A 23,380-nucleotide genomic window follows, 5' to 3' on the forward strand; every position below is an offset into this window, starting at 1 on the left:
TTCTTTCAGCAAAGGGGCCAGTGCCTGGCAGCACAGAGCCCTCTGGGGCGGACGTCCGGGGCCAGAGCAGACGAGGAGCTGGGTAGGTACTTCCATGCATCTGCCCCCCGCCCCTGTCCTGGGCGCACGCTCTTTTTACTCTTCTCTAAGTGACTCCCTGAAGAAGCAGGAAGTGGTTTAGGTTATTATGGTTCGAGTGCTGCCCCAGGATACTGCTGTGATCAGTGGTCACTTGTGTGTGTGGGTTGACTTGTTTTTCTTACCCTGCTCGGTGAGAAGGGGCAGGGGGTGGGTAGAGGAGGAAAGTGTGAAACCTTCCGAACTGAGTTTTTCCCCTGAGGCTGTGGACCACGCGTTGGTGGGGAGCTTCCCCGAGATGTAGTTGGGGTCAGGCCACCTGTTCACCCCCAGGCTGCCAGGACTGGGGGTGGCGGAAGGAGACCTGGGCCCCCGTGGACTGCACATTCAGGTCAGGGAGGGCTGATCAGTTGCCCACCTGACAGCAGGGACCCTCGGAGGGGGCCCAGGTGTGTGCAGAGTCTGAATGCCCTGGAGTTTATCTCCTACCTGCTTGTGTCCAAGAATTCCTGACTTTTTAGCTACTCTGTGTTTTGCTCTTCTGCCCATTGGATGAGACATGATAAAGATCTGTATGCCACCCCTTGTTCAGTATGAGGGTGTGTGTCCTGCTGTGGCACCTTATAGAGGGACTCCCTGCAGCTCTCTGCTCTCTTTCCTGGGGGTGATTCATTCTCTCTCTCTCTCTCTCTCTCTCTCTCTCTCTCTCTCTCTCTTCTCTCTCTCTCTCTCCCCCTTTTCTGATGAGAATAGTTTGTGAGTTGATAGCCAAGCCGGGGAATACCTCCTGGCTGCGATGAAGCCTAGGATTCCCAGAGTCCCTGGAGTATCTGATTAACTCGCTTTCCCAAGTGGAGAAATCACAACAACAAAACCACAATAAGTTAGCAGCTCACTTTTACCGCGCACTTACCAGGTACCAGGCATTATTCTAGGGGCTTTACTTGGAGTGTCTCATTTAATCCTCACAGCAACCCCATGAGCTTGGTACTATAATTGCAGTGAGGAAACCAAGACTCTGAGGGGCGAAGTGAGTTTCTGGTGGTCACCAAGCTGGGTAGCAGAGGAGTGGGATTTGGGTGCAGCCCTCTGGCTCAGAACGGGTGCTCTTCCCCGGGAACTGGAGTGGCAGGTGCCACTCCCTATTCCGGACTGACTCAGTGAGCCAGGCCGCTCCAGCTCCCTTGGCTAGTAGAAGGCAGACACCCATACATCCTGAGAAAGCCCACTGTCTCTGCTATCACTGCAGAGACATGACCTCCAGTCCCTTTGTTCAAGGGACCTGGGAGGCAATGAAACGGGCCAGCAGTGTTGGGTGTGCGCAGGGAGCAGTGGGGATGGGGACAAGGGGGACCACACGTGCTCTGCCACCCAGGACGCTCCATCTGATTGCTTGTTTGACGTGGGACTGTGGGCCCGGTGAGGTCAGATCTTCTGATTTTTCGAATCTGAGAGATTTTCTGATTTTTAAATGTACGAGGCCAAACCGATAGGTCTGGTTCAGGTCCTGGTGACCTGAACCTGTCCTTGCCCTGGAGTTGTGGGTTTACACGGTAGTATCTCTCACAGAGTGTGAGGAGATTCCTTCTGAGGCCTCCCTGTCCTCTCAGCACCTTGCTCAGGGCCCGGCGCATGGTAGCCGCTGTTGTTAATGGCTGTTAATGGACTGAGACCATGTTCCCTGTTTCGGCAGAGGCCTGCCTCTGCAGGGGGCGTAGAAATGCCTCACGGTCCCCCATCTCTGTTCCACAGAATCAGGGAGTCCCAGCAAAGGGAAGTCTTACACGGGCCTGGGGAAGAAGTGTCGGCTGATGAAGACGGTGCAGACCATGAAGGGCCATGGGAACTACCAGAATTGCCCGGTCATGAGGCCGCATGCCCCACACTCAAGCTATGGCACCTACGTCACCCTGGCCCCCAAGGTCCTGGTGTTCCCCATCTTTGTTCAGGTGAGCTGATGACCGACCCCAAGGGCTCCCTCTGGAGGAGGTGAGAAAGAATAGGGTCCTTCACCCCGGGACTCAGAGATGGTACCTCGTTCCAGGTCTGAGGACCCCCTTTTGGGAAAGACAAATAGCTTTAGGGGCTCAGGATTCCGGTGGTTATACTGAGGGAGCAGAGGTTTCCAGGAGGAGGAACAGGAGAGTGGGAGCAGGGAAGCTCGGCGACAAGCGGGTCCCCCCTCCCCCCTCCCCTCCCCTCCCCCTCCCCCTCCCCTCCCCTCCCCCTCCCCTCCCACTCCCCTCCCGTTCCCCCTCCCCCTTCCCTCCCCTTTCTCTGGGGCCATTGCAGACACGCTACAGCTGCTGGTTGTATTGTCACAGGGCCTGTGTGCTGAGGGTTCTGCTTCCTGGCTCCTCCAGTGCTTTGTTGTTTGGAGATGACCAAGGGAGAGAGCCTCGAGGTCTGGCATCTTGTCTGGCCATCAGACATCTTAGCAAACATGTCTGGCCAGTACTAGCTGGTGGCCTGAGATTATTTAGATCTCCCTTCCCCTGCTTTTCTCTCTTTTTCCTTCTCTTCCTCCCCATTTCCAAACCTTTATTTATTCTATCACCCAGATATAACCAATGTGAGCATTTAGATATCTTTCCTGTGCATATACATATTTTAGAAAAAACCCAGACAGATCTTATTGTACATTTTATATCCTGTTGCCTTTTTTAAACAAGAATTGCAGCATGAACATTTCCTACATCATTAAATACTCTTTGAGACTGTGTCTTGTAGCGATTGGACACTACTATGTGGATGTACCATATTTATTTAAGCAGTTCTCTATTCTGTTCAGACACTTGTGTTATGTCTACTCTTTTGCTATTGTAAATAACTCTGTGATGAAGATCCTCATGCGTGAATTGCCTCTCAGATTATTTTCCTTGGGGGAGATTCCAAGAAGCAAAATGACTGGGCTATGGGTCATAAACATCTTAAAGGCTCTTGATGCGTATTTTGACAAATTGCTTTCCAGAGACACTCTTAGTTTATCCTCTCATCAGCAACCTAGAGGGGACATGGCCCCAAGAGCTTCATTTCTGACCATGCCTGCCTTCTCTGGTCTCCCTGGCGACCCATTCCAGGCCTGTCACTGGCCAGTGGATCTTAGAACTCATACGTTTATAGGACGCTCACAACGCAACTCTGGCAGGTGATGCGCCTCTCCCCAGACAACTCTGTGGGTCTGCCCTTTGCCTTTCTCTTGGTCTCTTCTCTTTCTCGGGATGTAACCACAAAGGTCTTGGAATCCACGGAACTTATTTTTTATTTTTAAATTTTTACAAAAAAAATTAAAAATTAGTTTTTAAAAGTTATAAAAAACTTTTGAGTTGTAAAATATATAAACCAAAAATGGCATAACACTTAAATGCAGAGTTTAACGGGTAATTATAAAGCGGATATCGACTAAGAGAAAGGACTAGACCATTGCCACCACTCCAGAGGCTGTGTATCTCTCCTCCTGATTACGATGCCCCCTCCCCCCGAGACATACCCACTAGCATGACTTTATGATAATCATTTCCTAGCTTTTCTTTAGCTTTACCACCTATATGTGCTTTCCTAAATGACTTCTTTTTGAATATTGCTTAATGAAACCATATCTCATATCTTCTTTGGGCCTTGCTTCTTTTGCCTCACGTTACTTGTAAGATCCATCTTGGTTGTTGTGAGTGGTTGACCTTTGTTTCGTTATCGTTCTTCCAGCACCTTGCTTGGTGTCAGAAGCCATGTTATAAATGTGCATTCACGAGGATAAGCCCTGCTGGGTAGTCCAGGGCTGAGGGAGGTTGCTTCAGGCTGTGCGGGGGCAGGGCTCCACCGTGGGTATGGGGCAGGGTCATGTGGTGGGGTGAGAGGTTTGGCTGACTTGGTCCCTGGGAACTGACAGCTGAGAAGGACTCAGTTAACTCAAGTGTGTTATGAATGTAGAGCAGGGACTGGCCTGGCCTTGAAGGGACTCAGGTGACCAAATCCGGCATGAGGCTCTCAGAATACTGCCAGAGGCGTCCTGAGAGCCTGGGCCTGACAGCATGAACAGGACAGATGGGGGAATGTGGGGGCCGGGAGCGCCCAGGAGCTCGGTGCAGTGGGGGAGCTGGGGCGGGCTCGGGTGGTAGGGTCGGGGGCAGGGAGGATGGCAAAGGCCGACCATGTGGTTGGACTCCTGCAGCTGGTGTGTGAGGGCGGGTGGGGAAGGTAGCAGCAGCAGTTCCGCCCAGGATGAGCGTCTCTGTCTTTCTGTTTCTGTCTGTGTATGAGGGGGTGTGTGGGCTCTTGGGGTGTTGGGGCAGGGCTAGCGGTCTTCAGTCTTCTGTGGCTGGCTTTGGCAGGCTGCCTCCCCCTCCCCTTCCCCTCCCCTCCCTCCCCTCCCCCTCCAATCCCTTCCCTCCCCCTCCCCCTCCCCTCCCTCCCCTCCCCTTCCCTTCACCTCCCCCTCCCCTCCCTTCCCCTCCCCCTCCCCTCCCCCTCCCTCTCCCCCGCATTGCCACCAGGCTTCTTTGAACTGTCCTCTTTGTTTTCAGCCTTTAGATCTCTGTAACCCTGCCCGGACCCTCCTGTTGTCGGAGGAGCTGCTGCTGTATGAGGGGAGAAACAAGGCTGCCGAGGTAAGACACTCACATTTCCTGGGTGGGGTTTCTGGTGGGCTTCATCGGCCATCCTCCAGGCCCCTAACTTTCCTCTCTTCCTGATGGTCTCAGAATTGTACAATTGGGGTAGAAAAGACCGGAAAAGGCCTCCATGCCCTCTTTACCAAATGGCTACCCAGCTTTTGTTGGTATATTCCCAGTGATAGGGAACTTGCCACCTCTCAAAGCCATAGAGTGCATCTTTGATGGTTACAGAGCTTTCCCAACACCTAATGACGTTCCACTGTTTCTCCCATCTTCCTCTAAGGAGCAGGAGAGATGGCATTTCACCCCAGCTGTGAGGAATGACTTTGTGGGTGAGAAGATAAAGCTGTTAGCCAAAGAGAATTTTAGAAGAGCACCCGTTACCTGGGTTTTTGGGTGTATATTAACCCAAATCCAAAATCTTCTTCTGAGGGATAAGTCTGTGATCTCTCTTCGGGCTCTAGCTCTGCCAACAGAGACCTGGGTGTGTGGGTCATGCTGCTTTTCCTGGGAGCTGGCCCCGGCTTATCTCTAACTGGGGGGATTTCACTCGCCCACACCATCCCCAGAGCTGGCCAGGTTCCGGCTCAGTCTCATGAGTTTAAATCTACTTGGGAACAGAAGTTGGAGCTCTGGGGTCTGACTGGGCTACCTGGGAGCCTTGAGGAGAGGGTAGGGGGCTTGCCTCCAATCAGGCCCTGATTCAGAGCTGGCAGTGTGGCTTGGCTGGGTTGAGTGACAGCTTGGGGTGGTGGAAAGATCAGGAAACTTGGAGGCAGAAGGCATGTAGCCAGCTCTTGCTCCGCGGCTGGTTCACTTACAACTTCTTCCTTCTTCCTCAGTCTTCCCATCGGAACAGTGGGGTGTGTGTGTGTTTGAGGCAGCAAGGGCAGGGTCTGAGGTCAGCTGATCTCTAAGGGCCCTTTCAGCCTCAGCATTCCAGGACATTTTGTGTAGTCGTGACTAAAGCAGGCTGCTTTTGTTTTGTTTGTGGAACAAGCAGACCAGAACTCATATTTTCCAAATGAGCGTTGTCTTTCAGGGGCGCTCCCTGGGGAGACTGCAGGATTATTTCTACCACACTGGCATTGCTTACCACATTTCTGGACCTCCTCTTCAGGAACTTTCTTAAGAACCTTGGCATAACTTCTGAATTGCCTCTGTGGGAGTAAAACTTCATCTGTTGCGGGGGATTTGGGTTTTAGGAACGAGAAGTCCTTTGGAGCTATGCTTGGTGAATAAGTGTGTGGTGGAGCTCAGTCAGGTAGCCAAAGGTCAGAAACTGAGGTGTGTGGCTATAAACCCACAAGACTCAGAAGGAGGCGGTTAGGAATGGCAGCCACTGTGGGGTACATTCATATGTCTCAAGGTGCTCTTTTCTTCCCCTACTCACTCACCATTAAACCTGCAAACCTTGAGCACTTCTTATTTATCCTCACTGTGCAAGTTTTCCATTCTTGATCCCAGTTAACTCTCACAGCTTCCCGAGGAGAGGCACGTTTGCCCCTACTCAGTAGATGAGGAAACTGAGGCTCGAGTGAGATTTACTAGGACCTGAGGGTCTCAAGACTCCTAAGAGATGGAGCCATGATTAGCACTTGGGATCTCTCTGGCTCAGCAGTTCTTTCCAGGATCCCATGCTGGCTCTGGTGTGTTTGTTTAAAAACAAACTAACAAACATAAGCTGAAGCCAGGGCCTGATGATAGTTAAAATCTGTCCAAAAGCTCTTTGCCTAGTGGGCCTTTGGAGCCCTAGAACTAAGAGACCCCTTTTGACGGTTGAAAGAAATGATTTGAACACAAGGAAAAATAATACATTTCTTTTTCTTGAAATATGATAGGAAGCAAATATGTGGCTGTTAGTAGCCTGTCGTGTTATTCAGGCCAAAAATATAAACCAATTCAAGAGGGGTTTGGCGAAGTTCAGAGAATCGCATCGTGGCTGGGCCCTCAGGAGCCGTCCATTCTAATTGCTTCCCTGTAACTTTCCAGCTGATTGTTCTCCATCCAGCCTCTTCTTGAGTCTGCTGAGGGAGCCCTCCCGGCAGTGGTTCTATTACCAGAGAGCCCTAAATTGTAGAAAGTTGCTCGACAGAAATCTTTGTTCATGGAATGTTCCCCCTTGGCTTGGTGTCCCTTCTCTTCTCTGGGCATGCTCCGTGAGCTGATCCAATCCCACACCGTGAACTGCCCTCATCACACGCCCTCCCGGAAGTCACCAACTTGATTAACGTGCCCTGAGATCAAATCAGCGTTTTGGTACAGACTCATTTCTACATTCAAAGAATGGTTACTGAGCATCTACGATGGAGCCAGGCCCTGTGCTGGAGGTTCCAGGAGTCCTATGGGGCACAAGAGAGACATGCCCTCACTTTACACACTGACTCATTAAGTTTACCGTTTGCTGGGTCACCAAGGCCTTTGCTGCAAACCCTGCCCTCAGGCAAGATTCCTCCGAGGAAGCTTGGTTAGGACCACGTGGGATTAGTGGTGCTTCAAGTCTCAAGGATTTCCTAACCAAGCGATTCCTCGACTCTTGAGCCTTTGGGAAAACAAATGTGTCCTTGGAACAAGTGTGGGGAAGACAGCTGGCGGCCCCCAGGGCCTGCTGTGGGAAGCAGAAGGTAACTGGGCTGTGGAGATGGGCGTCACTGCACTGCAGGCTGCTGTGGCTCTGCGGGGAGCAAGGCCTGCAGGGTGCTGGTGAGACGGGAGAGGGGCCCACCTGCCCTCCTCTGGCACCCTCGCCTCTCTGCCCTGTCTCCCGCTGTGCAGCAGCTCTGTCCTTTCCCTGACCCGGCTTTTGGGGAAATTCTTCGTTCAGGCCTTAATCACTTCCTGTCTAGACCACATTCTCAGCTCTGGGAATCTGGGCCAGAGCAGCGACCTGGGTCTTTTCTCACCTTGCTGGTACCTCTTCTCCACTTGCCATCCATCCAGCCCTCTCTGGGCCTGCGTTGTTTTTTGAATTTTTAGGCTCCTGACAGACTATCTCCTCTGACCCTTCCCCTGCCAGCTTCCCTGTGGGTCCAGAGACCACTTCCTGGTTTCCACTGAGTGGGTCAGGGGACCCTGAGGGTTTGTCTTGTGCTTGCCTAGTGTAGAGCTTTCTCCTTTCCACTCACTGGACGTTGAAGTCTTCTCCTCAGACAACCAACCCCTAAACTCCTTCTGAACTCTGAGATCATTTTCTTCCCTTCCCTTAACTTCATGTTTCTGTCTCCTTTGTGCCTCTTTTTTGGTCCCTGCTTGGATTCTTTCACATTCAGGGACAGGACAACTGTAGGCACATTGCTACCTCACCATATTGTGAGAGCTTTGCGGTCATCCAGACCTGGGCAATGGTCTCTGGCTGTGTAGCCTTGGACAGGTCACTTAACCTCTCGGTGCTGTAGGGTCCTCACCTATACATGAGGGCAATGATGTTAGTTACAAGTGAGGATCCACTGAGCAGAAAGTAAGTGCTCAGTAAATGGAGGCTTCTGTGGACTATGTTGGGTCAGGGCTGTGACGGGAAGGGGTTTGGAGAGAGTCACTGCCAGCATGCCTTCCAGCCCAGGGTTCAGGAGCCCTTGTGTTTGGTCCCCGTTAGATAAGCCAGAGCCCCTGAATGCCTCCTGCTCAAGAATGCCCCCTACCGTCTCTGTGGCCCAGATTCCCTCAAACCTCTGTGTGCCACGTAGTCCTTTGAAAAACATTTATGTATTTTTAAATTATAAAAGTAACAGATTCTCATTGCAAACTAATGCAAATTAAACAGAAACGTATAAAGTCAAGTCCCATTCCCCACAGTGAAGACTGTGATGAGTATTTTAGACGTTAAAAAATGTATAAATACAGACAGGTTTACAGTTTGGTTTTACGAAGTTGGATTATACGCTAGCTATTTTTTGGACATTGCACTATTGTGATTTATGATGGACAGATTTCCATTTCTGCCCACATGGCTCTACTTTCTTCTTTCAATAGTTGCATAAAATTCTCCCACATGAAGGTAGCATAATTTAGTTTATCCATCCTCTCTTAATGGGTGTTTATGTTCTTTTTTAAAATTACAAAATTTTGTAATGCTGAGAACATCCCTACATGTTCATATTTCTATGTCCTTGTAAGTATTTCTATAGGCTAGAGTCATAGAGGTGGAGTTGTTAGGTCATCTTCAACAGTCTGACAGCTAAATGTCAACGTGTTGGCTTTTTAAACTTCGTCAACAATCCAGCACACACTCACTGTGGCCCTTCGTGGTGCATGCCAGCCTTCCAGCGGACTCTTCTTACCCCAGATGAGATGAAATGTCAGATTTTGACACCTCCAAGGGAATTCCACAAAATTAATAATATTTTGTTTTCTTCGGAGAATCTGAAATAGGGTTTTTATTGCTTTTGACTAAAGGCCACCGCAGGATTTACAAAACAAAGACCAGTGTAATCTTTACTGGCATTAGAGGATCAAGTGGATTTTTTTTTAGCATAAAAATATGCTGAGCATGCCTGATGGTTTACCTATAATGTCTAAAAATATCTTTCTCCTTTATTTTTGGAGCAGCTAGTGTATGAAAGAGATAAAAGTTCTGTGCTTGTCTGTGTTGGAGCATAAGTAACTGGCTTTTTCTTGAACTGACTGTGCATGAACGCAGTTAAAATTATCTACAAGGAATTTGGTAAGGATACTCACATTGCATGATGCTTCAAATTCACTGTCTACACAGACCTTGTGAAAGAAGCCTGTAGGGAGCTGGGCAGGGACGTTCCCCCCCGTTTGCACAGATGAAAAAAAACTGAGGCAGAAGGGATTCAGCAGACTTAACCAAGTTTTCATGGCTACTTAGTGGGACAGGTGCCTCGACTTCTGACTCCAAGCCCAGTGCTCTTTCAGCCGGACATTTAGAGGAGAATGCAAGCAAATGTGGCACGTCCTGCAGCTCAAGGGTGGCTCCAAGCCAAGGGCACTGGGCTGGAGATTCCAGAGGCGTTTGGTCAGAGAGGTGGGCCTGTGGGATGTCGGGCTGTTGAGAGGCTGGCAGAGGCCGTCAGGAGGCATGGAGAATGAGGATGAGGGCTGATTTTTGTTCTGTTATTTTTTCCTACTGTGAGGAGTAGCAAAAGGGTAGCCTTGACTGCAGGTCAGGTCTCGGGCCATGCTGAGCATCTGCTCCTGGTTATGCCCGAGATGATGGAGACGCGTTACCTGGACTCCCAGGGGAGGCTGTGGCTTCTGGCCTCTGGGACAGCAGAACAGCGAGCTCTGTTTGCTCTCTCCCTGTGCAGGTGACGCTGTTTGCCTACTCTGACCTGCTGCTCTTCACCAAGGAGGATGAGCCAGGCCGCTGCAACGTCCTGAGGAACCCCCTCTACCTCCAGAGCGTGAAGCTGCAGGAAGGTGAGTGCATGCCCGAGATGCCCTGGGCTCCCTCTGCACTCTCTCTGAGGCCTGCTCTGGGCAGCATGGATGGGCTGTGTGCCCCTAGGTCTGGTTCTCAGACACTGGCGTTCCAGTCTAGGCTGGCAGGCCCCTGTACACCCTGAGCTTTGCTGGGAGGCTTCTGCTCCAGTGAGGTCTCAGGGAGGCTTGGGAGTGGAGTGGGAAAAGCGCTGGCTTCAGACAGACCTGTGTTCAAATCTTGGCTCTGCCCCTCACTACCTGTGTGACCTCAGGCAAGTTCCTCAACCTCTCTGAGCCTGTTTCCTCATGCGTAAGTGAGGACACCAATAGTATCTCAGAAGGTTTTTGTGAAGATTAAATTAGGTCGTTTATGCAAAATGGCTGGCCCACACTGTGTGCCCAGGCAACACATCCGGGACATGAGCACGTGGGAGGGTGAAGTGAGTCTCTACCCCACACTTGCCACGGTGCCCTCCCCTCCACTCGGGAATGGGAAACCAGCGGGAGTATCTGTCGAGTGGTTTGGTTTGGCGCCTGAGGTCTCTGCTGAAAGGGGCTCAATTTCCTCTCCCAGATTATGAAAACAACACCAGACCTGTTTGAGCATGGGTGACAGGGGCAGGGAGGAAAATATTACCCAGTGAAAGAATTCTGTTTTGACGGGTTTTGCTCCAGGAAAACTTCCTGCCTGTTTGCAAACCCGGCCTGCGTGCTCGGTGCCCCCGCTGTTCTTCCTCCTTAGAAACCCAGGGCGTGTGAGAACCTCCATTCTCGCAACCCCACAGGAAGTCGCTTACAACTTCTCCTTCTCTGCCTCTGGCTTTCTCCTGCCCACTGCCCACTGCAGCCACTGAGGGGAAAAAGCAAGTCACCTTGCTTGGGGCCAGCCTCTCCTACAGGGTGGGCTGGGCCTGACCAAGGTCATGGGGAGGAACAGCCCTCTGAGCAAGTTCAGCTGAGATCCTGGCATTCCAAGGAGCCCCCCATTACCTGCGGGAGCGGGGTGGGCGAGAGCTACAGTGACTCTGCCCTTGGCTTCCCTGCTGCCCTGCCCCTCTCTCTGTCCCTCACGCCCAGCTTCCCCTACACACCCATTCTCCCGTCCCTCCCACCCCTCTGCACACACATGCACTCACACGCCTGCCCACCCCCAGCTCCCACTATCTAGGACCCAGTCATATTTGAGGGGTGCTGGTGGGGGGCTGTGCTTGGTAATACAGGCTGATTGATTATAACCATCACACAAGTCAGGCTCATCACACAAGTCTGGGGCCTGCAAGCCCAGGACCCTGGGCAGCTCAGCCTCCTGCTGAAAGGAGGGAGGGGGAAGAGGGCTTTCAAACTGGCTGAGCGTTGGGTGCGGGTTGGGAGCCACAGGGCAGAGGAAGAGCCGAGGGCAGTAGCTGGGGGCGTGAGGCCCTGGGCCGGCTTTGCTGCTGACGTGTGGTGTGGCTTCAGCTGCTCCTTTCTCCCTTTTCTGGGCTGTGGTTTTTCTGACTGTGAAGCCAGGTTTGGGCAGTCCAGCGTGTTCCCTCCCAGACCTGACGTGCCCACATGGACCCCGAGGTTGCTCTGAGAAGCTGGACAGTGCTCATTTGTCTGGTCCCCACCCCTAGCCCGGGTGCGGGGAGCCCGCTGGGAATTGGTTGGAGCTTCCCCTCCTGGAGGCCCCAACCTAAGGCTTGAAGTGAGAGGCAGGGTAAGCACCATCCTCCCCTGGGTGGCGGCTGGTCAGGGTGGGTGGCGTGAGGCCTTGGGGCGTGGCAGAGAAACCGCCCGCGTGCCAGGTTGCATGTGAGCGCCAGCCTGTGCGGGCATGGCCTCCTGGGGCTGGAGACTGTGGGTGGCCAAGACCAGCACTGCTCAGGAGAGATGACCACGGCCCTTGGAGCCTATTGGGTTGGCACGTGAGGGGGTGTGTGTGTGTGTGTGTGCGCGCGCGCGCGCCTGTCCTGGCTGGCCGGGCCGTTGTTCTGGTGCGAACTGTCTTGCCTTTCTCCAGCAGTGTCAGTCAGCAAACACAGCGAGTGTGGCTTTCCATGGAGCCAGGGAGCTGCTGGGAGCGAAGGCAATGGCTCAGAGACACTGAGCACTCAAGGTGCACATTCCAATGCTTAGATGTCTTTTCAGGCACTTGTGGGGAGCCCTTGCCCCGCTCCCTGAGGCAGCCTTGGGGGTCCCAGGGTTTGCAGAAGTCCGGTGGCCACCTCTCCAGCTGTCGGAGTTGGAGCCGCAGGACCCGGTGTCCTGAGTCCTGGCGCCCGCACTCCTGCCCGCCTCCCCGCACCCCCAGAGACTCGCTGCAGCAGCACTGGCCTGAGCGAGGCTTTTAAGAGATGCATTTGGGGCCTCAGCTGGAGCTCCTCTTGGCAGGATGGTCTCTGATTAACATTGCTCATGACTCCTAAGGTTTCTTGTCTCTTTCAAATCAACATGTGCGGAAAGTTCAGTTTGAGGCAGAGAAGATGTTGAACAAGGAGCACACCCAGCCTTTCCTGCAGGCTGGGGCTGGCGAGGGCAGTTCTCTGGCCGAGGAGGATCTGCCCCACCCAGGGACCAAGGACTCCCTTGTGTGACATGCCTGATGCGTGCTTGGCTCTGCTGGCCAAGCCTACTCCCAGGGCTGGGCATGGGCACAGAGTATCGTGGATGCCCAATGACTGTTGGGTGAATGAGTGTAGGACCCAAGGGAGATGGGAAGCATGGCCTCAGCTTGGGGGCTGGGGTGCACTCCTCCCTCAGGGCTCCCGGCTGGTGGCCACTTAAACCTTGCCCGCCCTCCTCCTGCCCAGCTTCCCCCGAGCTTCAGCAAGGCTGAATGGCAGTGTAATGGGAACAGGCGGAGAGCTGGCGCTAACAACTGGGACATCTCCGGTCAGCCGGGGCCCATTGTGGTCTCTTCCTGCCTCTGCCGCCCACTGGCTTTGCTGTTCTTTGTGTTTCTGCCTCCCGGGTGGCCAGTATCCCACCCACAGTGTGTCTTCCTGACCTGCTGTGGTCTCTCAGGATGGCCTGGAAATGTCCAGCTGATTCTTGGGTTCACCATCCACCCTGAGGAGCCCAGGCGCCCCATCTTGGAAACTCAGCTGCTTAGGTCCAGGCTGCTGGTACACTTGGAGTTAAATTTAGTCGGTTGACATATTCTGAGCACCTCCTCAGAGCCCACCTCAGTGCTGGCCGCCAGGGTGAGAGCAGAGGAAGAGACGCACATACATTCCCACCTCCGGAGCGCATGGCCAGGTGAAATGACAGATGAGTAAACCGGGAGAGGGACAGAAGTGTGACATAGTGGTCAGAGCACAGGCTTTGGAGGCAGGCAGTCCTGGGTTCAAGTCTCAGCTCTGTCACTTGCCCACTGCATGCCTTCTGCAAGTTGTTTTCCTTCCCTGGGCCTCAGTTTCTGCATCTGGAAAACGGGGACAACAGCCCTCCTGGCCTGTCTCACAGGTGGGGAGGACTTGGTAACTGGTTGATTTGGGGATCTCAGACCAGGCCTGAGAGGGCTCTGGGAAAATGGCAGAGGGGCCAGACTTGGGCCGGGAAGCCACCTCTGGGCTCCCCCCAGCCCATGACTGGGGATCACCCTTGCATAGCCCATGGTCCATGGCCCACATTCCTTGATGGGAAAGAGGGTTCACCCAGGAACCAAATGGCTCCTTGTTAAATTTCAAAATGGTGAAAGTGGTTGGAGGGTTGGATGGAAAGCCCGAATGTGTGCTGCCTCACTGTCCCTTTTCCTTTACACCTGCCCCCGTTTCCACGCTCTGGAAAGTCCAGAGCCCAGTCCAGTGTTTTGGAAGGATTTCCGGCGGAGCTGAGGTTTCTCTCCTGGGTCAGCCACGCTGCAGCCTCCTTTTCTGCAGCTGCCGCTCCTTACAGGCACCCTTGGCTCCTGAGCCTTGCTGTCCTTCTTTATGAGGCTCTGAGCCATGCTGAGCGCTGCCCCCATTCTGTCCTCTTCCCATAGTGCTGCCAGCACAAGGCCATGACGGGGAGCAGATTTCAGTGAAGGTGTGCAGTAACGCAGGGGTGCGATGGTGGGGTGTCACGGCACAGAAAAGTTTCAAGGCGATCCGTCAGCGATCCCTCGTCACTGGGAATATGTCCTAGGCTGCATCCCCCAACCTTGGCCTCCTGTCTCCCTGAGGCTCCCATCTGCCTGGCTTTCCACTCCCTTCTAGAACCTCTTCTCTCACTGGCAGCTTCTAAAACCCAAAATTCTGTTATTTTCTTACACAGATCTTTTTGTTTCTCCCTTGGCACTAAAGTCCGCTTCTGGAAAGTCAAGGAAACGTCCCAGTGTGTTTTCTTAAACAAAAGAAGCCACCTCCCCTTGTCTCCACCCTCAGCAATGCAAGGAACTGGCAGAAGCTTTGAAATTAGAGGTTTCTTAAACACGATGGACTTCTTAGGCAGGGCTGCCCCCTGCCCCCCAACCCATCTCTAGGTGGGGAGAAGCAGAAGGATTTATTCTAATTCCAAAGCAAACCCCCATTTACTTATGAGCTATTTTCATCTAGCTCTGGCTGACATCCCTGGCCTTAGGGATAGATTTGCCCAGGAAACTGCCCATATGCTTGCTCCGAGGGGGCCTGGCCTCCACCCACGTGAGGACCTCACTCACTACTTTTCTTAGGAATAGGCTTGACCCACCGTCTCTGTTTTTCCCTTGCCGCCTCTACTTTGTAAGGCATTTTGACAATTTCTTTGATTCAGGTGTATGTTGAGGGTTCTGCGTTGAGCCCAGCACTAGTCCTGTTTCCTTGAGGGGACAGGTGCCTGGGTAGGGCCTACGTGGTGGGCATTTGAGAGGCAGGTGTGTAGTGGTTCGGAGCGTGAGTTCTGGGACCAGGCTTCCCGGGTGTAAATCTGGGTTCTTCCCCCTTCTACCTGAGGCATGTTACTCACCCCCTGTGCCTCAGTTTTCTCACATGAATCATGGATGATAATAACCCCTGCCTCATAGGGGTTGTTGTGAGTGTCGAGTTTATGCACATGAAACATTTGGCGCTGTGGTTGGCACACAGCACTGGGTACTCTAAACCCCTATGGCAGTTTAAGTGTTTGCCGTTATATGTGCTGTATGATTGCTTCCCTCAAAAAGGATGACCTGCCTGGTGAGGTCGAATGCTTGAAATACAGGAAGTTCCTAACCAGCCCTGGCCTGTGCTCAGATGAGTGGCGCACGGGGAGTGCTGCCAGGTTCCGAGGAGCAGCCTGCAGCAGTCAGGGAAGGCCACCTGGAGGAGGAGGCGGGGCTACCTCACAGTCGCCATCCCTTGAGCACAACTTGTGCTTCTGCATCTCCATGCCTTTGCCCATGCTGTTCCCACCTCCCAGAGTGCCCTCTCTTCCCACCTTGAGTTCAAGCTCAGAAGAGTCCCCCTTTTGTCAGGAAGCCTTCCCTGACAGCTGTGGGTCATCTCTTGGCTCTTGTGTTTCTGCAGCAGGCTGACCAAATCATCTTCCGCCTTAGGGTAGGTATCCCGCCTCAGCTTCTCTGCTGGAGGAGCGGGGAGTGGCCAACAGGCCCTCCCAGCTGCCTCCCAGGTGGAGAGGGTTTGGTGAGTGTTTGAGTTTGGGATTCTAGACCAGGGGTGAGAAGGCTTTAGGAAAACACACTGAGGGGTTGGGCCTGGGCTGGGAAGCCATCTCCGGGCTCCACCCAGCCCGTGATTGGGGATCCCCCTGCATAGCCCATGCATTCCTGGGTGGCTCCTTGTTGAATTTCAAAATGGCAAAGGCAGTTGGAGTGTTTAAAAGAAAACCCAAGTGTGTGCTGCCTCCGTGTCCCTCACTGCAGGGGACACGGAAAGGAAGAGGCCTCCTGGGATGGATGACAACTCCCTGTACCCCACTGCTTGATGCCCAGAGGGTGCTCCTGGCTACCTCTCATAGGGTGAGAGCTCAGTATTCCTTGGGTCAGGCTGACCTGCAGGCAAAGGCCTTACATCTGTATCTCAACCTAATTAGATATTAAGTGGGCTTTCCTCCAGAGATTTCCCTGCCCCTTTCTTCTTCTTTTTACAGGAAGTACCACACACAGCCCTCTGGGTGAGACAGCTGGCTGTGCTTAAGCAAACAGTTGAGACTCTGTAACCAGTTCTAAAGCAAGTCTTACTTTTTGTTCCCTCAAAGGTTCTTCAGAAGACCTGAAATTCTGTGTGCTGTATCTAGCAGAGGTGAGTCCTTCCCCCTGAATCTGAAGAGAGAGATCTGTGTCCTGGTGCTTGAAGGAAGATGTTGGGCCGGGTTCTAGTGCAGGTTCTGATGCTGCCTCCACACCAACTCCTGCAGGGGTTCCGGGCAGGTCCAGAGTGGCAGTGTCCTGCTCTGTGGAATGGGAACAGCAACCCCTGCCCCTGTGTCTCTTACCTCTGTGTAGAAGAGCAGTGGACATGAAGGCGCTTAGAGGGGACAGAAGGACACTGTGGTCTCCTGCTTAGGACTTCCTGGTCTCCAGCCCCTGCAGGGGGTCACAGTGAGGGTGTGGCCTGAGAGCCAGGCAACACCCTATTCACTTGGTAGTCCTTCCTCTATAGAGCGCCCTGATTCTTGTGCCCACCTCTTTCCTCCTCTCTTTCTAGAAGGTACCACCTATGTCCCCTCCTGCAGGGTCTTGTCAATGTTTCAGAAGGCCTGAAGGTAACTGTACCTTTACCTGGGCCAGATGATACAGGTGAAAGAAACCATCTAGCGTCTGTGTTTTGGGCTGGAGTGACGCCCACTCAGTGTGATTGATGTTCCTTAGTTCCTTAAGACTGGTTACCTCAGTCTGATGAGAAGCTCAGCTAGACAGTGTGCCTTTGCTGAGCAAAATGGGGGCACACAGCTGATTGCTTGACATGGTTCGGGAAATAAAATATCATTACCAGGGGTTTAATCAAAGAGGGCCTTGGTGATGAAAAAGTTGAGAGCCACTGATCCATACAAATTTTTTCAATTTTCAGCAAATTTTCTAATCCCAGCCTTGTACCTCTGCTCATATGAATCTGCTACCAGTTCCAGGCAGGGTTTATTAGACCCATTCCTTCCCTCTGCTTCTGCTCGTCTGTCTTACTCAGTAACAGTCCTGGGAAACTGCCTATTCCGTGGGAGAATCTACACTGGCCACACGTTATGGGTGAGGCCTGGTCTACACTGGCTGGCCAAGAGGAGTACACCATTTTGGGAAGGAATTTGCATGTTGTTTGTGATTGGAAAATCATTCCTTCAGTTCCTGGCTAAGATAGGAGGTGCAGGGCTTCAGGTGAGTCCCTTGGGTGAACACAGACCCCTGAGGACAAGACAGTTGATGAGAAGTTAGCTTCAGGGGACAGCAGGGAATCCAAAGGACAGTGGACCTTGTTGGAGCTGAGCCGGGGACCCTGGCAGCCTAGAATGGCCACTCGAGGTCCAAGAAGGCATTGATGTCCTCCCCTGTGTCAGCATATCCCCACCGGGCACAGGAAGTAGCTGGTGGAGACCCTTCAGGGCGGCGTGAGTTCATTTCCCCGGAGCCGAGCGAGCAGCTTAGGAGAAGCTGTGAGGCAGGCTGGGAAGAGTCAGAGCATTTACCTCCCCAGCCTCACCCATCTGGATTCCAGTTCTCTGCAGCGGGGCCTGAAATGAGACTCCAGGTTCTTTAATGCCAAGACAGCTTCCTGCCAGGCTGGGGTTATTTTTCCCAGAGAAAAACACTTCTGCTCCTTGGTTTCCAGGGAGTTGTGACCTCCTACCCCTCCAAAGATTGATGAAGGGATATTGATCTGGGACCTTTTATTTCAGTAAAGTGTCAGGTGATCTGACCCCAAGGGGCTGGGTGTTTGAAGATCACAGGCAGCTAGAAGCCCCTCTGTTCTCTTAATGGGCTGCTCTTTACGAGAGGCATGTCTGTATCACAGGGAAGACAAGATCCCTGCTTGCCCTGTGGCCTGGAATAGGCTTGACAACAGTGGTTTTGGAACTCATGGGGAACCCCAGACTCATGTCTTAGTTGGAACTCCCAGCAAGTGGTTTCTCTTCATTGCCTAACATGCAGGTAGTGTCCAGAGAAGAACCAGGGCAGGGCAAGAGAGTCAGGATTTGGGGACAGCTTTCCACTCTGCATTGGGAAAGCCCCAACTGCCTGGGGGGCAGCAGCTCTGATTGTTCCCCAGCAGTAGGTCCTGGTTAGTTATCAAGTGGGTGGGATTGTTCTGAGCAGTCCTTGGCCCTGGGGCCTCTATTTCCCTGGACAGGTGTCCCTCAGCCCCTACAAATCCATGGGAGAGATGCAGCCCACAACTGGCTGTACCAGGGGTGTCGGGTCAAAGGCCACACAGGTCAGGGACCATCCGCTAACTTGGAATTTGATCCTGGCTCCATTAATTTAAGAGTTTGCTCTTTGGGGTTAGGAAGACCTAGATTGGAATCTTGGCCCTGCCAAGATTGAGCAAGTCACATACTCATCTCTGAAACAAGGCTGAGGAGTCCTACCTTGTAAGGTTGTTGTAATGATTAAATGAGATCCAGTAAGATACTGTGTCCAAGGCACTTAGCGCAGAACCTGCCACACGGTTAGTGCTCGATAAATGGTAGCTATTATTTCTGTCAGCTTCCTAACAGGCGGAGAGCTTTTCATATTCAGTTACTCTCCATTAGAGACATCACCAATGATTTATTGATCCTTTAAAATAAAAGCTAAGAGGAAGATCTCACATTTTTTGTAATGTACGTATACTGTTAAACAAATGAGGCAAGATCCAAGGCTCTAGAGGAGGCGGAAGACAGACTTTGAATCCCTCCTCTCCTGAGACCTCCTGGGGCTGCTGACTTCACCTCTCTGAGCCTTAGTTTTCTCATCTGAAAAACGGTAACAGCTGTGTTTTTCCTTCCTCCCTATGTCATTGGGTCACTGAGAGAATTGAATAAAATGAGAGAACATCTGTCACAGCAAGTGAGCAAACATAAATTGTAGTAGAAGAGGTTTTAGGTTTTTGTTTGTTCGTTTGTTTTTTCGGTACTCGGGCCTCTCACTGTTGTGGCCTCTCCCGTTGCGGAGCACAAGCTCCGGATGCGCAGGCTCAGCGGCCATGGCTCACGGGCCCAGCCGCTCCGCGGCACGTGGGATCTTCCCAGACCGGGGCACGAACCCGTGTCCCCTGCATCGGCAGGCGGACTCTCAACCACTGCGCCACCAGGGAAGCCCCGAGGTTTTAGTTTTTACAAGGATAATATTAATTCAGGAACAAGGAGGTTGAGGCAAGATGGGGGTTTTAAAGAAGGCAAGGGGAGCCATGTTTCTAGTTGGATTTGGGGATGCTCATGTTTGAATGCAGAGGTCTGGGCCCATTGCTGTCGCGTCTGGCGGGCTCTGTGCTTAGCTAACCACGCTGCAGTCAAGGAAGCCCTGCCTCTGAGTGAGTTTCGTGAGGATGCTTTCAGGGCAGCTTACAACCTTGACCTTGGAGCCTGATATTTGAGGGCACGGTGTCTAACAGTGTTGAAACTGATGAGTGGGATCACAGAGTGGACCAAGAGAGACGGTTCACATGCAGGGACAGCCAGGCAGACAGTGGGGGCCCCTGATTTAGACAGACTTAGGCAGATGGGAATTCAGCCTCCCTGGAGGGAGCTGTCTCCATGCTCCCTCTCTTGGCCAGGCCAGCCTCCAAAGCTTCAGGCAACACTTAGAGAGGAGCCTTGAGAGCAAGGCCTTCCCCCAAATGTGTGCCCGTCTAAAACAGCCAGCCCTACCCCCCAGCCAGGCCTAGGGTTAGGTCCTTGGTGCCTCGGATGCCTTCTCGAGATCATGGATGGGAGGGTGCTTTTAAAATCGATACTTAGATCAAGGGAATTATTATTAAGGCAGAATCCTGCTTCAGAACAGAAAGAGAGGAGGAAGTTGGGGCTCAGGAAGATAAAGGCAGAGGCAGGCCTGGGAGGCTCGGGCCAGGACCAGATTTGTGGAGTGATGGCCTTTCCAAGCGGGAAGGGACCACAGTCCCTGCCCCAACTCTCCCCTCGCAGGGGCAACACAATGAGACAGGGAGCAGAGGGCCCTCTAGTCAGCTCCTGCCCCACCTGGTTTCTCCCTGGAGCATCTTGGGGTCTTTGCTGGGTGTGTCCTTCCCCTGCAGTGGGCTGGGGGTTCCGGGAAGTGGTGGGAATCGGTTATTAAGTGGGAGGATTGCCTCACCACATCCACTCAGTTCCCTGAAACCAAGAGGTGGGGCTTTCTTCCCTCTCTCCTCTGATGCTTTTAGGAAGAACAGCTTCTGAGCACTTTGGGGCTGGAAAGGAATGGCTGGCACCCTGGGAACACTTAGCATGGGGTGTGGCCCTTCCCTGAAGGGGAGCATCCCTGAGGGTTGGGTTTGATGGCAGGTAGACTATGTCCCCAAATGCTGTTAGATGATGCTGATAACCACCCCAGCTCAGAGCCCTTGCATTTGCTGTTCCTTCTGCCTGGAACAGTTTCTCCCTAGCACTTTCCTGGCTGGCTCTTTCTCGTTCAGCCTTTGCTGGAGTGCGGCCCCTTCAGAATGGCCTTCTCCGTCTGTCAGGCTCAGATAGGACCTCTCCCTTTTGGCCTTTCCACAATTTGTAATTACACTGTTTAATTGTTTATTGGTTTATTGTCTCTGCCCCCATCCTGAGGGCAAGAACTCAGTCTCTCTTATCTCCCTCTTCACCCCCAGGGCCTACTACAGTCCCTGACACACAATAGGTGCTCAATAAATATTTCTTAAACAAATGAAGTACTAATAACAACAATAGCTGCTGTTTATTGAGGCCTGGGTTATTGCTTGCCCTCCCAATAGCTCTGGGAGGTAGGTGATATCACTGTCATTCCCATTTTACAGGCTTTCCTGAGGTGACAGCTAGGAAGTGGCAAAGCTGGGATTCAAACCAGGCCTGTCCAACTGCAAAACAAGGAAGGACTGCGTAGAAACACTGTCTTTTTCTCTGTTCCAATCCATCCGGCTCACGCTCTTAGCTCCTTGGATGAGTTAATCTAATCGCAGTCCTGTGGGGTTATAATCAGATTCCAGCGGAGACAGAAAGAGCTAGCCATCCCCTCCTCAGAGCGTCCTGGAGAGGATAACACTGGGCATGCTGTCCCGCCCCTCCCCGCCCCCAGCACATTCTGACTCCTTCGGGGCGGGGCCGACTCCCTGGGTCCCAGCCGCTCCCCGGTGCCTGTAAGCTGGCCTGGATTTGACCTCATCCCGGAAGTCCCTCCAGGGAGCCAGAGCTTACTGAGGCCTTCACTTGCCAAGCACTGCACTAGGCCCGGCTGAAAAAAGCCTTCCTAGAGGGAGTTTCTAGTCTAGTTGGGGAGACAAGACTGCAGCATTTAACAAGGTTAAATAGCAAAGTGAGATTTAAATGACAGCAGTGGTAGAGACTTGCACTCAGTTGAGCTGAACAGTCATTGATCAGACCCAGCTCACGTGTCAGGCAGTAGTGGGGCTGTACGAGGCCACACAATTGCTCCCCAAGGACTTTCCAAAGGGACCGAGTCGCTGTTTGGGCACCCATCTAACCTTGGCCTTGTGATCAGATGAGTGTGCTGAGGTGGGGGAGAGGGGTTCTGTGAGCCCGGGGAGGGGTCCTGGCTCCGTAGAGCATCAGAGGGGCGGAGACCTTGGCCCTCTGGGTTCCCCACGTGCTCCCCCAGCTGCTGCCTTGTGCTGCCTGTCCCCGGGGGTGACCTCACCATCACAGTCGGTGGCTCTCCACAGAACTCCACTGTGTTGGGAACCACTGCCTCCCTCCTTTCCCCCAACCCATGGGCACACGGCTTGCCAGCTGGCCCCTGAGCCAGCTTCCCTGCTCGTCTGGCTGCCTCGATGTCACCGGGGATTAGTGTGCATTTGTGGCTTTTAGCGGTCACTCCCCTCCCTGCTGCAGCCTCACCCTCTGGAGCCCAGGGATGTGCTTGGACTTGGTCCTGGGAGCCCCTGAACCAGGGAGCAGCGCTGACTGCCGCTCTCTCTGTTTCCCCTGACATCAGAAGGCAGAGTGCTTATTCACCTTGGAAGCTCACTCGCACGAGCAGAAGAAGAGAGTGTGCTGGTGCCTGTCGGAGAACATTGCGAAGCAGCAACAGCTGGCGGCTCCGTCCCCTGAGAGCAAGGTAAGGGCCTCGCTGGTGGCCACAGCCCTGGCTGCCTGGCTCCCCCTCGGCCCGCCTGCACCCTTGAGCCTCCAAATTGAGCTTGGGACCAGCCCTGGCTTAGGACTTGGATCTGGGCAGCAAGCTCTTGGCAAGGAGGCCTGTGCTCGAACGACTCTCCCCCTTGGCGTGTCACTGGATCTGCTGAGTGAGTTTGACGGTGCTCAGGGAGAGCGACAGAGCCAGATGGAGCACGACCCATCAATTCTCGGTTCTGTTCTCTAGTTTGCCGACGGCAAGGTCTAGTTCGGGCCGGCCTCCCGGCTGCTGCCTGGCATGCGGCCCCCCTCTGCTATTGGGTGTAGGTCGTGCCCAGGGACGGTGAGCTCACTGGTGTTTAACACTGGCCCGAAGCAGACATAGTTGGGAGGAGACGTTTGCGGCAGAAGCCGTGCTGGTTCGATGCAGGCCACGGCCGGGTGGAGCCAAGTGGAGTTTTCTGGGGACTGGGAGCCGGCCGGCTGGAGCATCAGGGAAGATTAGAGACTCCCAGCTGAAGCTGATCTGGGGCAGGCACCCCCTCGGCTGGTCCCGTGCCTGTGGAGGGCGTTGGGATCGGAGCTGGACTACAGCCTTCCCCTTGGTCCCCCGGATGCCAGGCCGAGGCACAGTTGTATTCCCCCATTTGTGAGCCACTCAGGTCCCTTCTCTTGCTGAACGTGTTGGCCGTGTTGGGATTTGGTCTGATTTGCTGCAGAGGGAGCCGTGGTGGTTGGTTGGCCGGAACCAGGGAGAAGAGGGTAAAGGAAAGCGAGCGCCAGCTGGTCAACTCGCAGGCCTCGTGCTTCTTCCTGCTGCGTTGAGGGCCGCCCTGCGCGCCATGCACACGTAGCCCAACGGGGCAGTGGGGCAGGCTGCTGAGGACGGGAGGTGGGGAAGAGGCTGCTGCGCAGCCCCTGCTGGTGGGGTGGTGGCGGACGGCAGCTCCTCAAATAGCGCGTGTCTGAGAATTATGTGATCTCAGACTCGACAGTTATCTTGTTTTACACTTGCCAGGGGCAAGAATAACTGTGATGAGGGAGGACAGCGGGCACAGCATGGACTTCCGAGTCACATTCTGCTGCTGGCTGGCGGGTGACCTTGGGCAAGTCACTGTACTACTCTGTGCCTTGGTGTCCCCATCTGGGGCTAGTAGTTTCTCCTCCAAAGGGTTGTTGTGCAAATTAAA

At 53.3% G+C, this 23,380-nt stretch overlaps 1 protein-coding gene across 5 annotated transcripts in view; it reads left to right on the plus strand.

Annotated features, from left to right (window-relative positions):
- Positions 1-23,380, plus strand: part of RGS3 (regulator of G protein signaling 3) — a 129,160-nt gene that overhangs the window by 43,607 nt on the left and 62,173 nt on the right. For 4 of the 5 annotated variants that reach the window (XM_079926692.1, XM_079926685.1, XM_079926686.1 and 1 more), the window contains 5 exons: positions 1,831-2,027; positions 4,599-4,682; positions 9,956-10,067; positions 16,209-16,252; positions 22,051-22,173. In XM_079926692.1, coding sequence (XP_079782818.1) covers positions 1,831-2,027; positions 4,599-4,682; positions 9,956-10,067; positions 16,209-16,252; positions 22,051-22,173 — 560 coding nt within the window. Of the gene's footprint in view, positions 1-1,830; positions 2,028-4,598; positions 4,683-9,955; positions 10,068-15,885; positions 15,970-16,208; positions 16,253-22,050; positions 22,174-23,380 lie in introns of those variants that run through there. The other variant, XM_079926687.1, reaches the window with a different exon arrangement.

The sequence above is a fragment of the Stenella coeruleoalba genome (genome assembly GCF_951394435.1).
Source record: "Stenella coeruleoalba genome assembly, chromosome: 7".
Taxonomy (NCBI): Eukaryota; Metazoa; Chordata; class Mammalia; order Artiodactyla; family Delphinidae; genus Stenella; species Stenella coeruleoalba.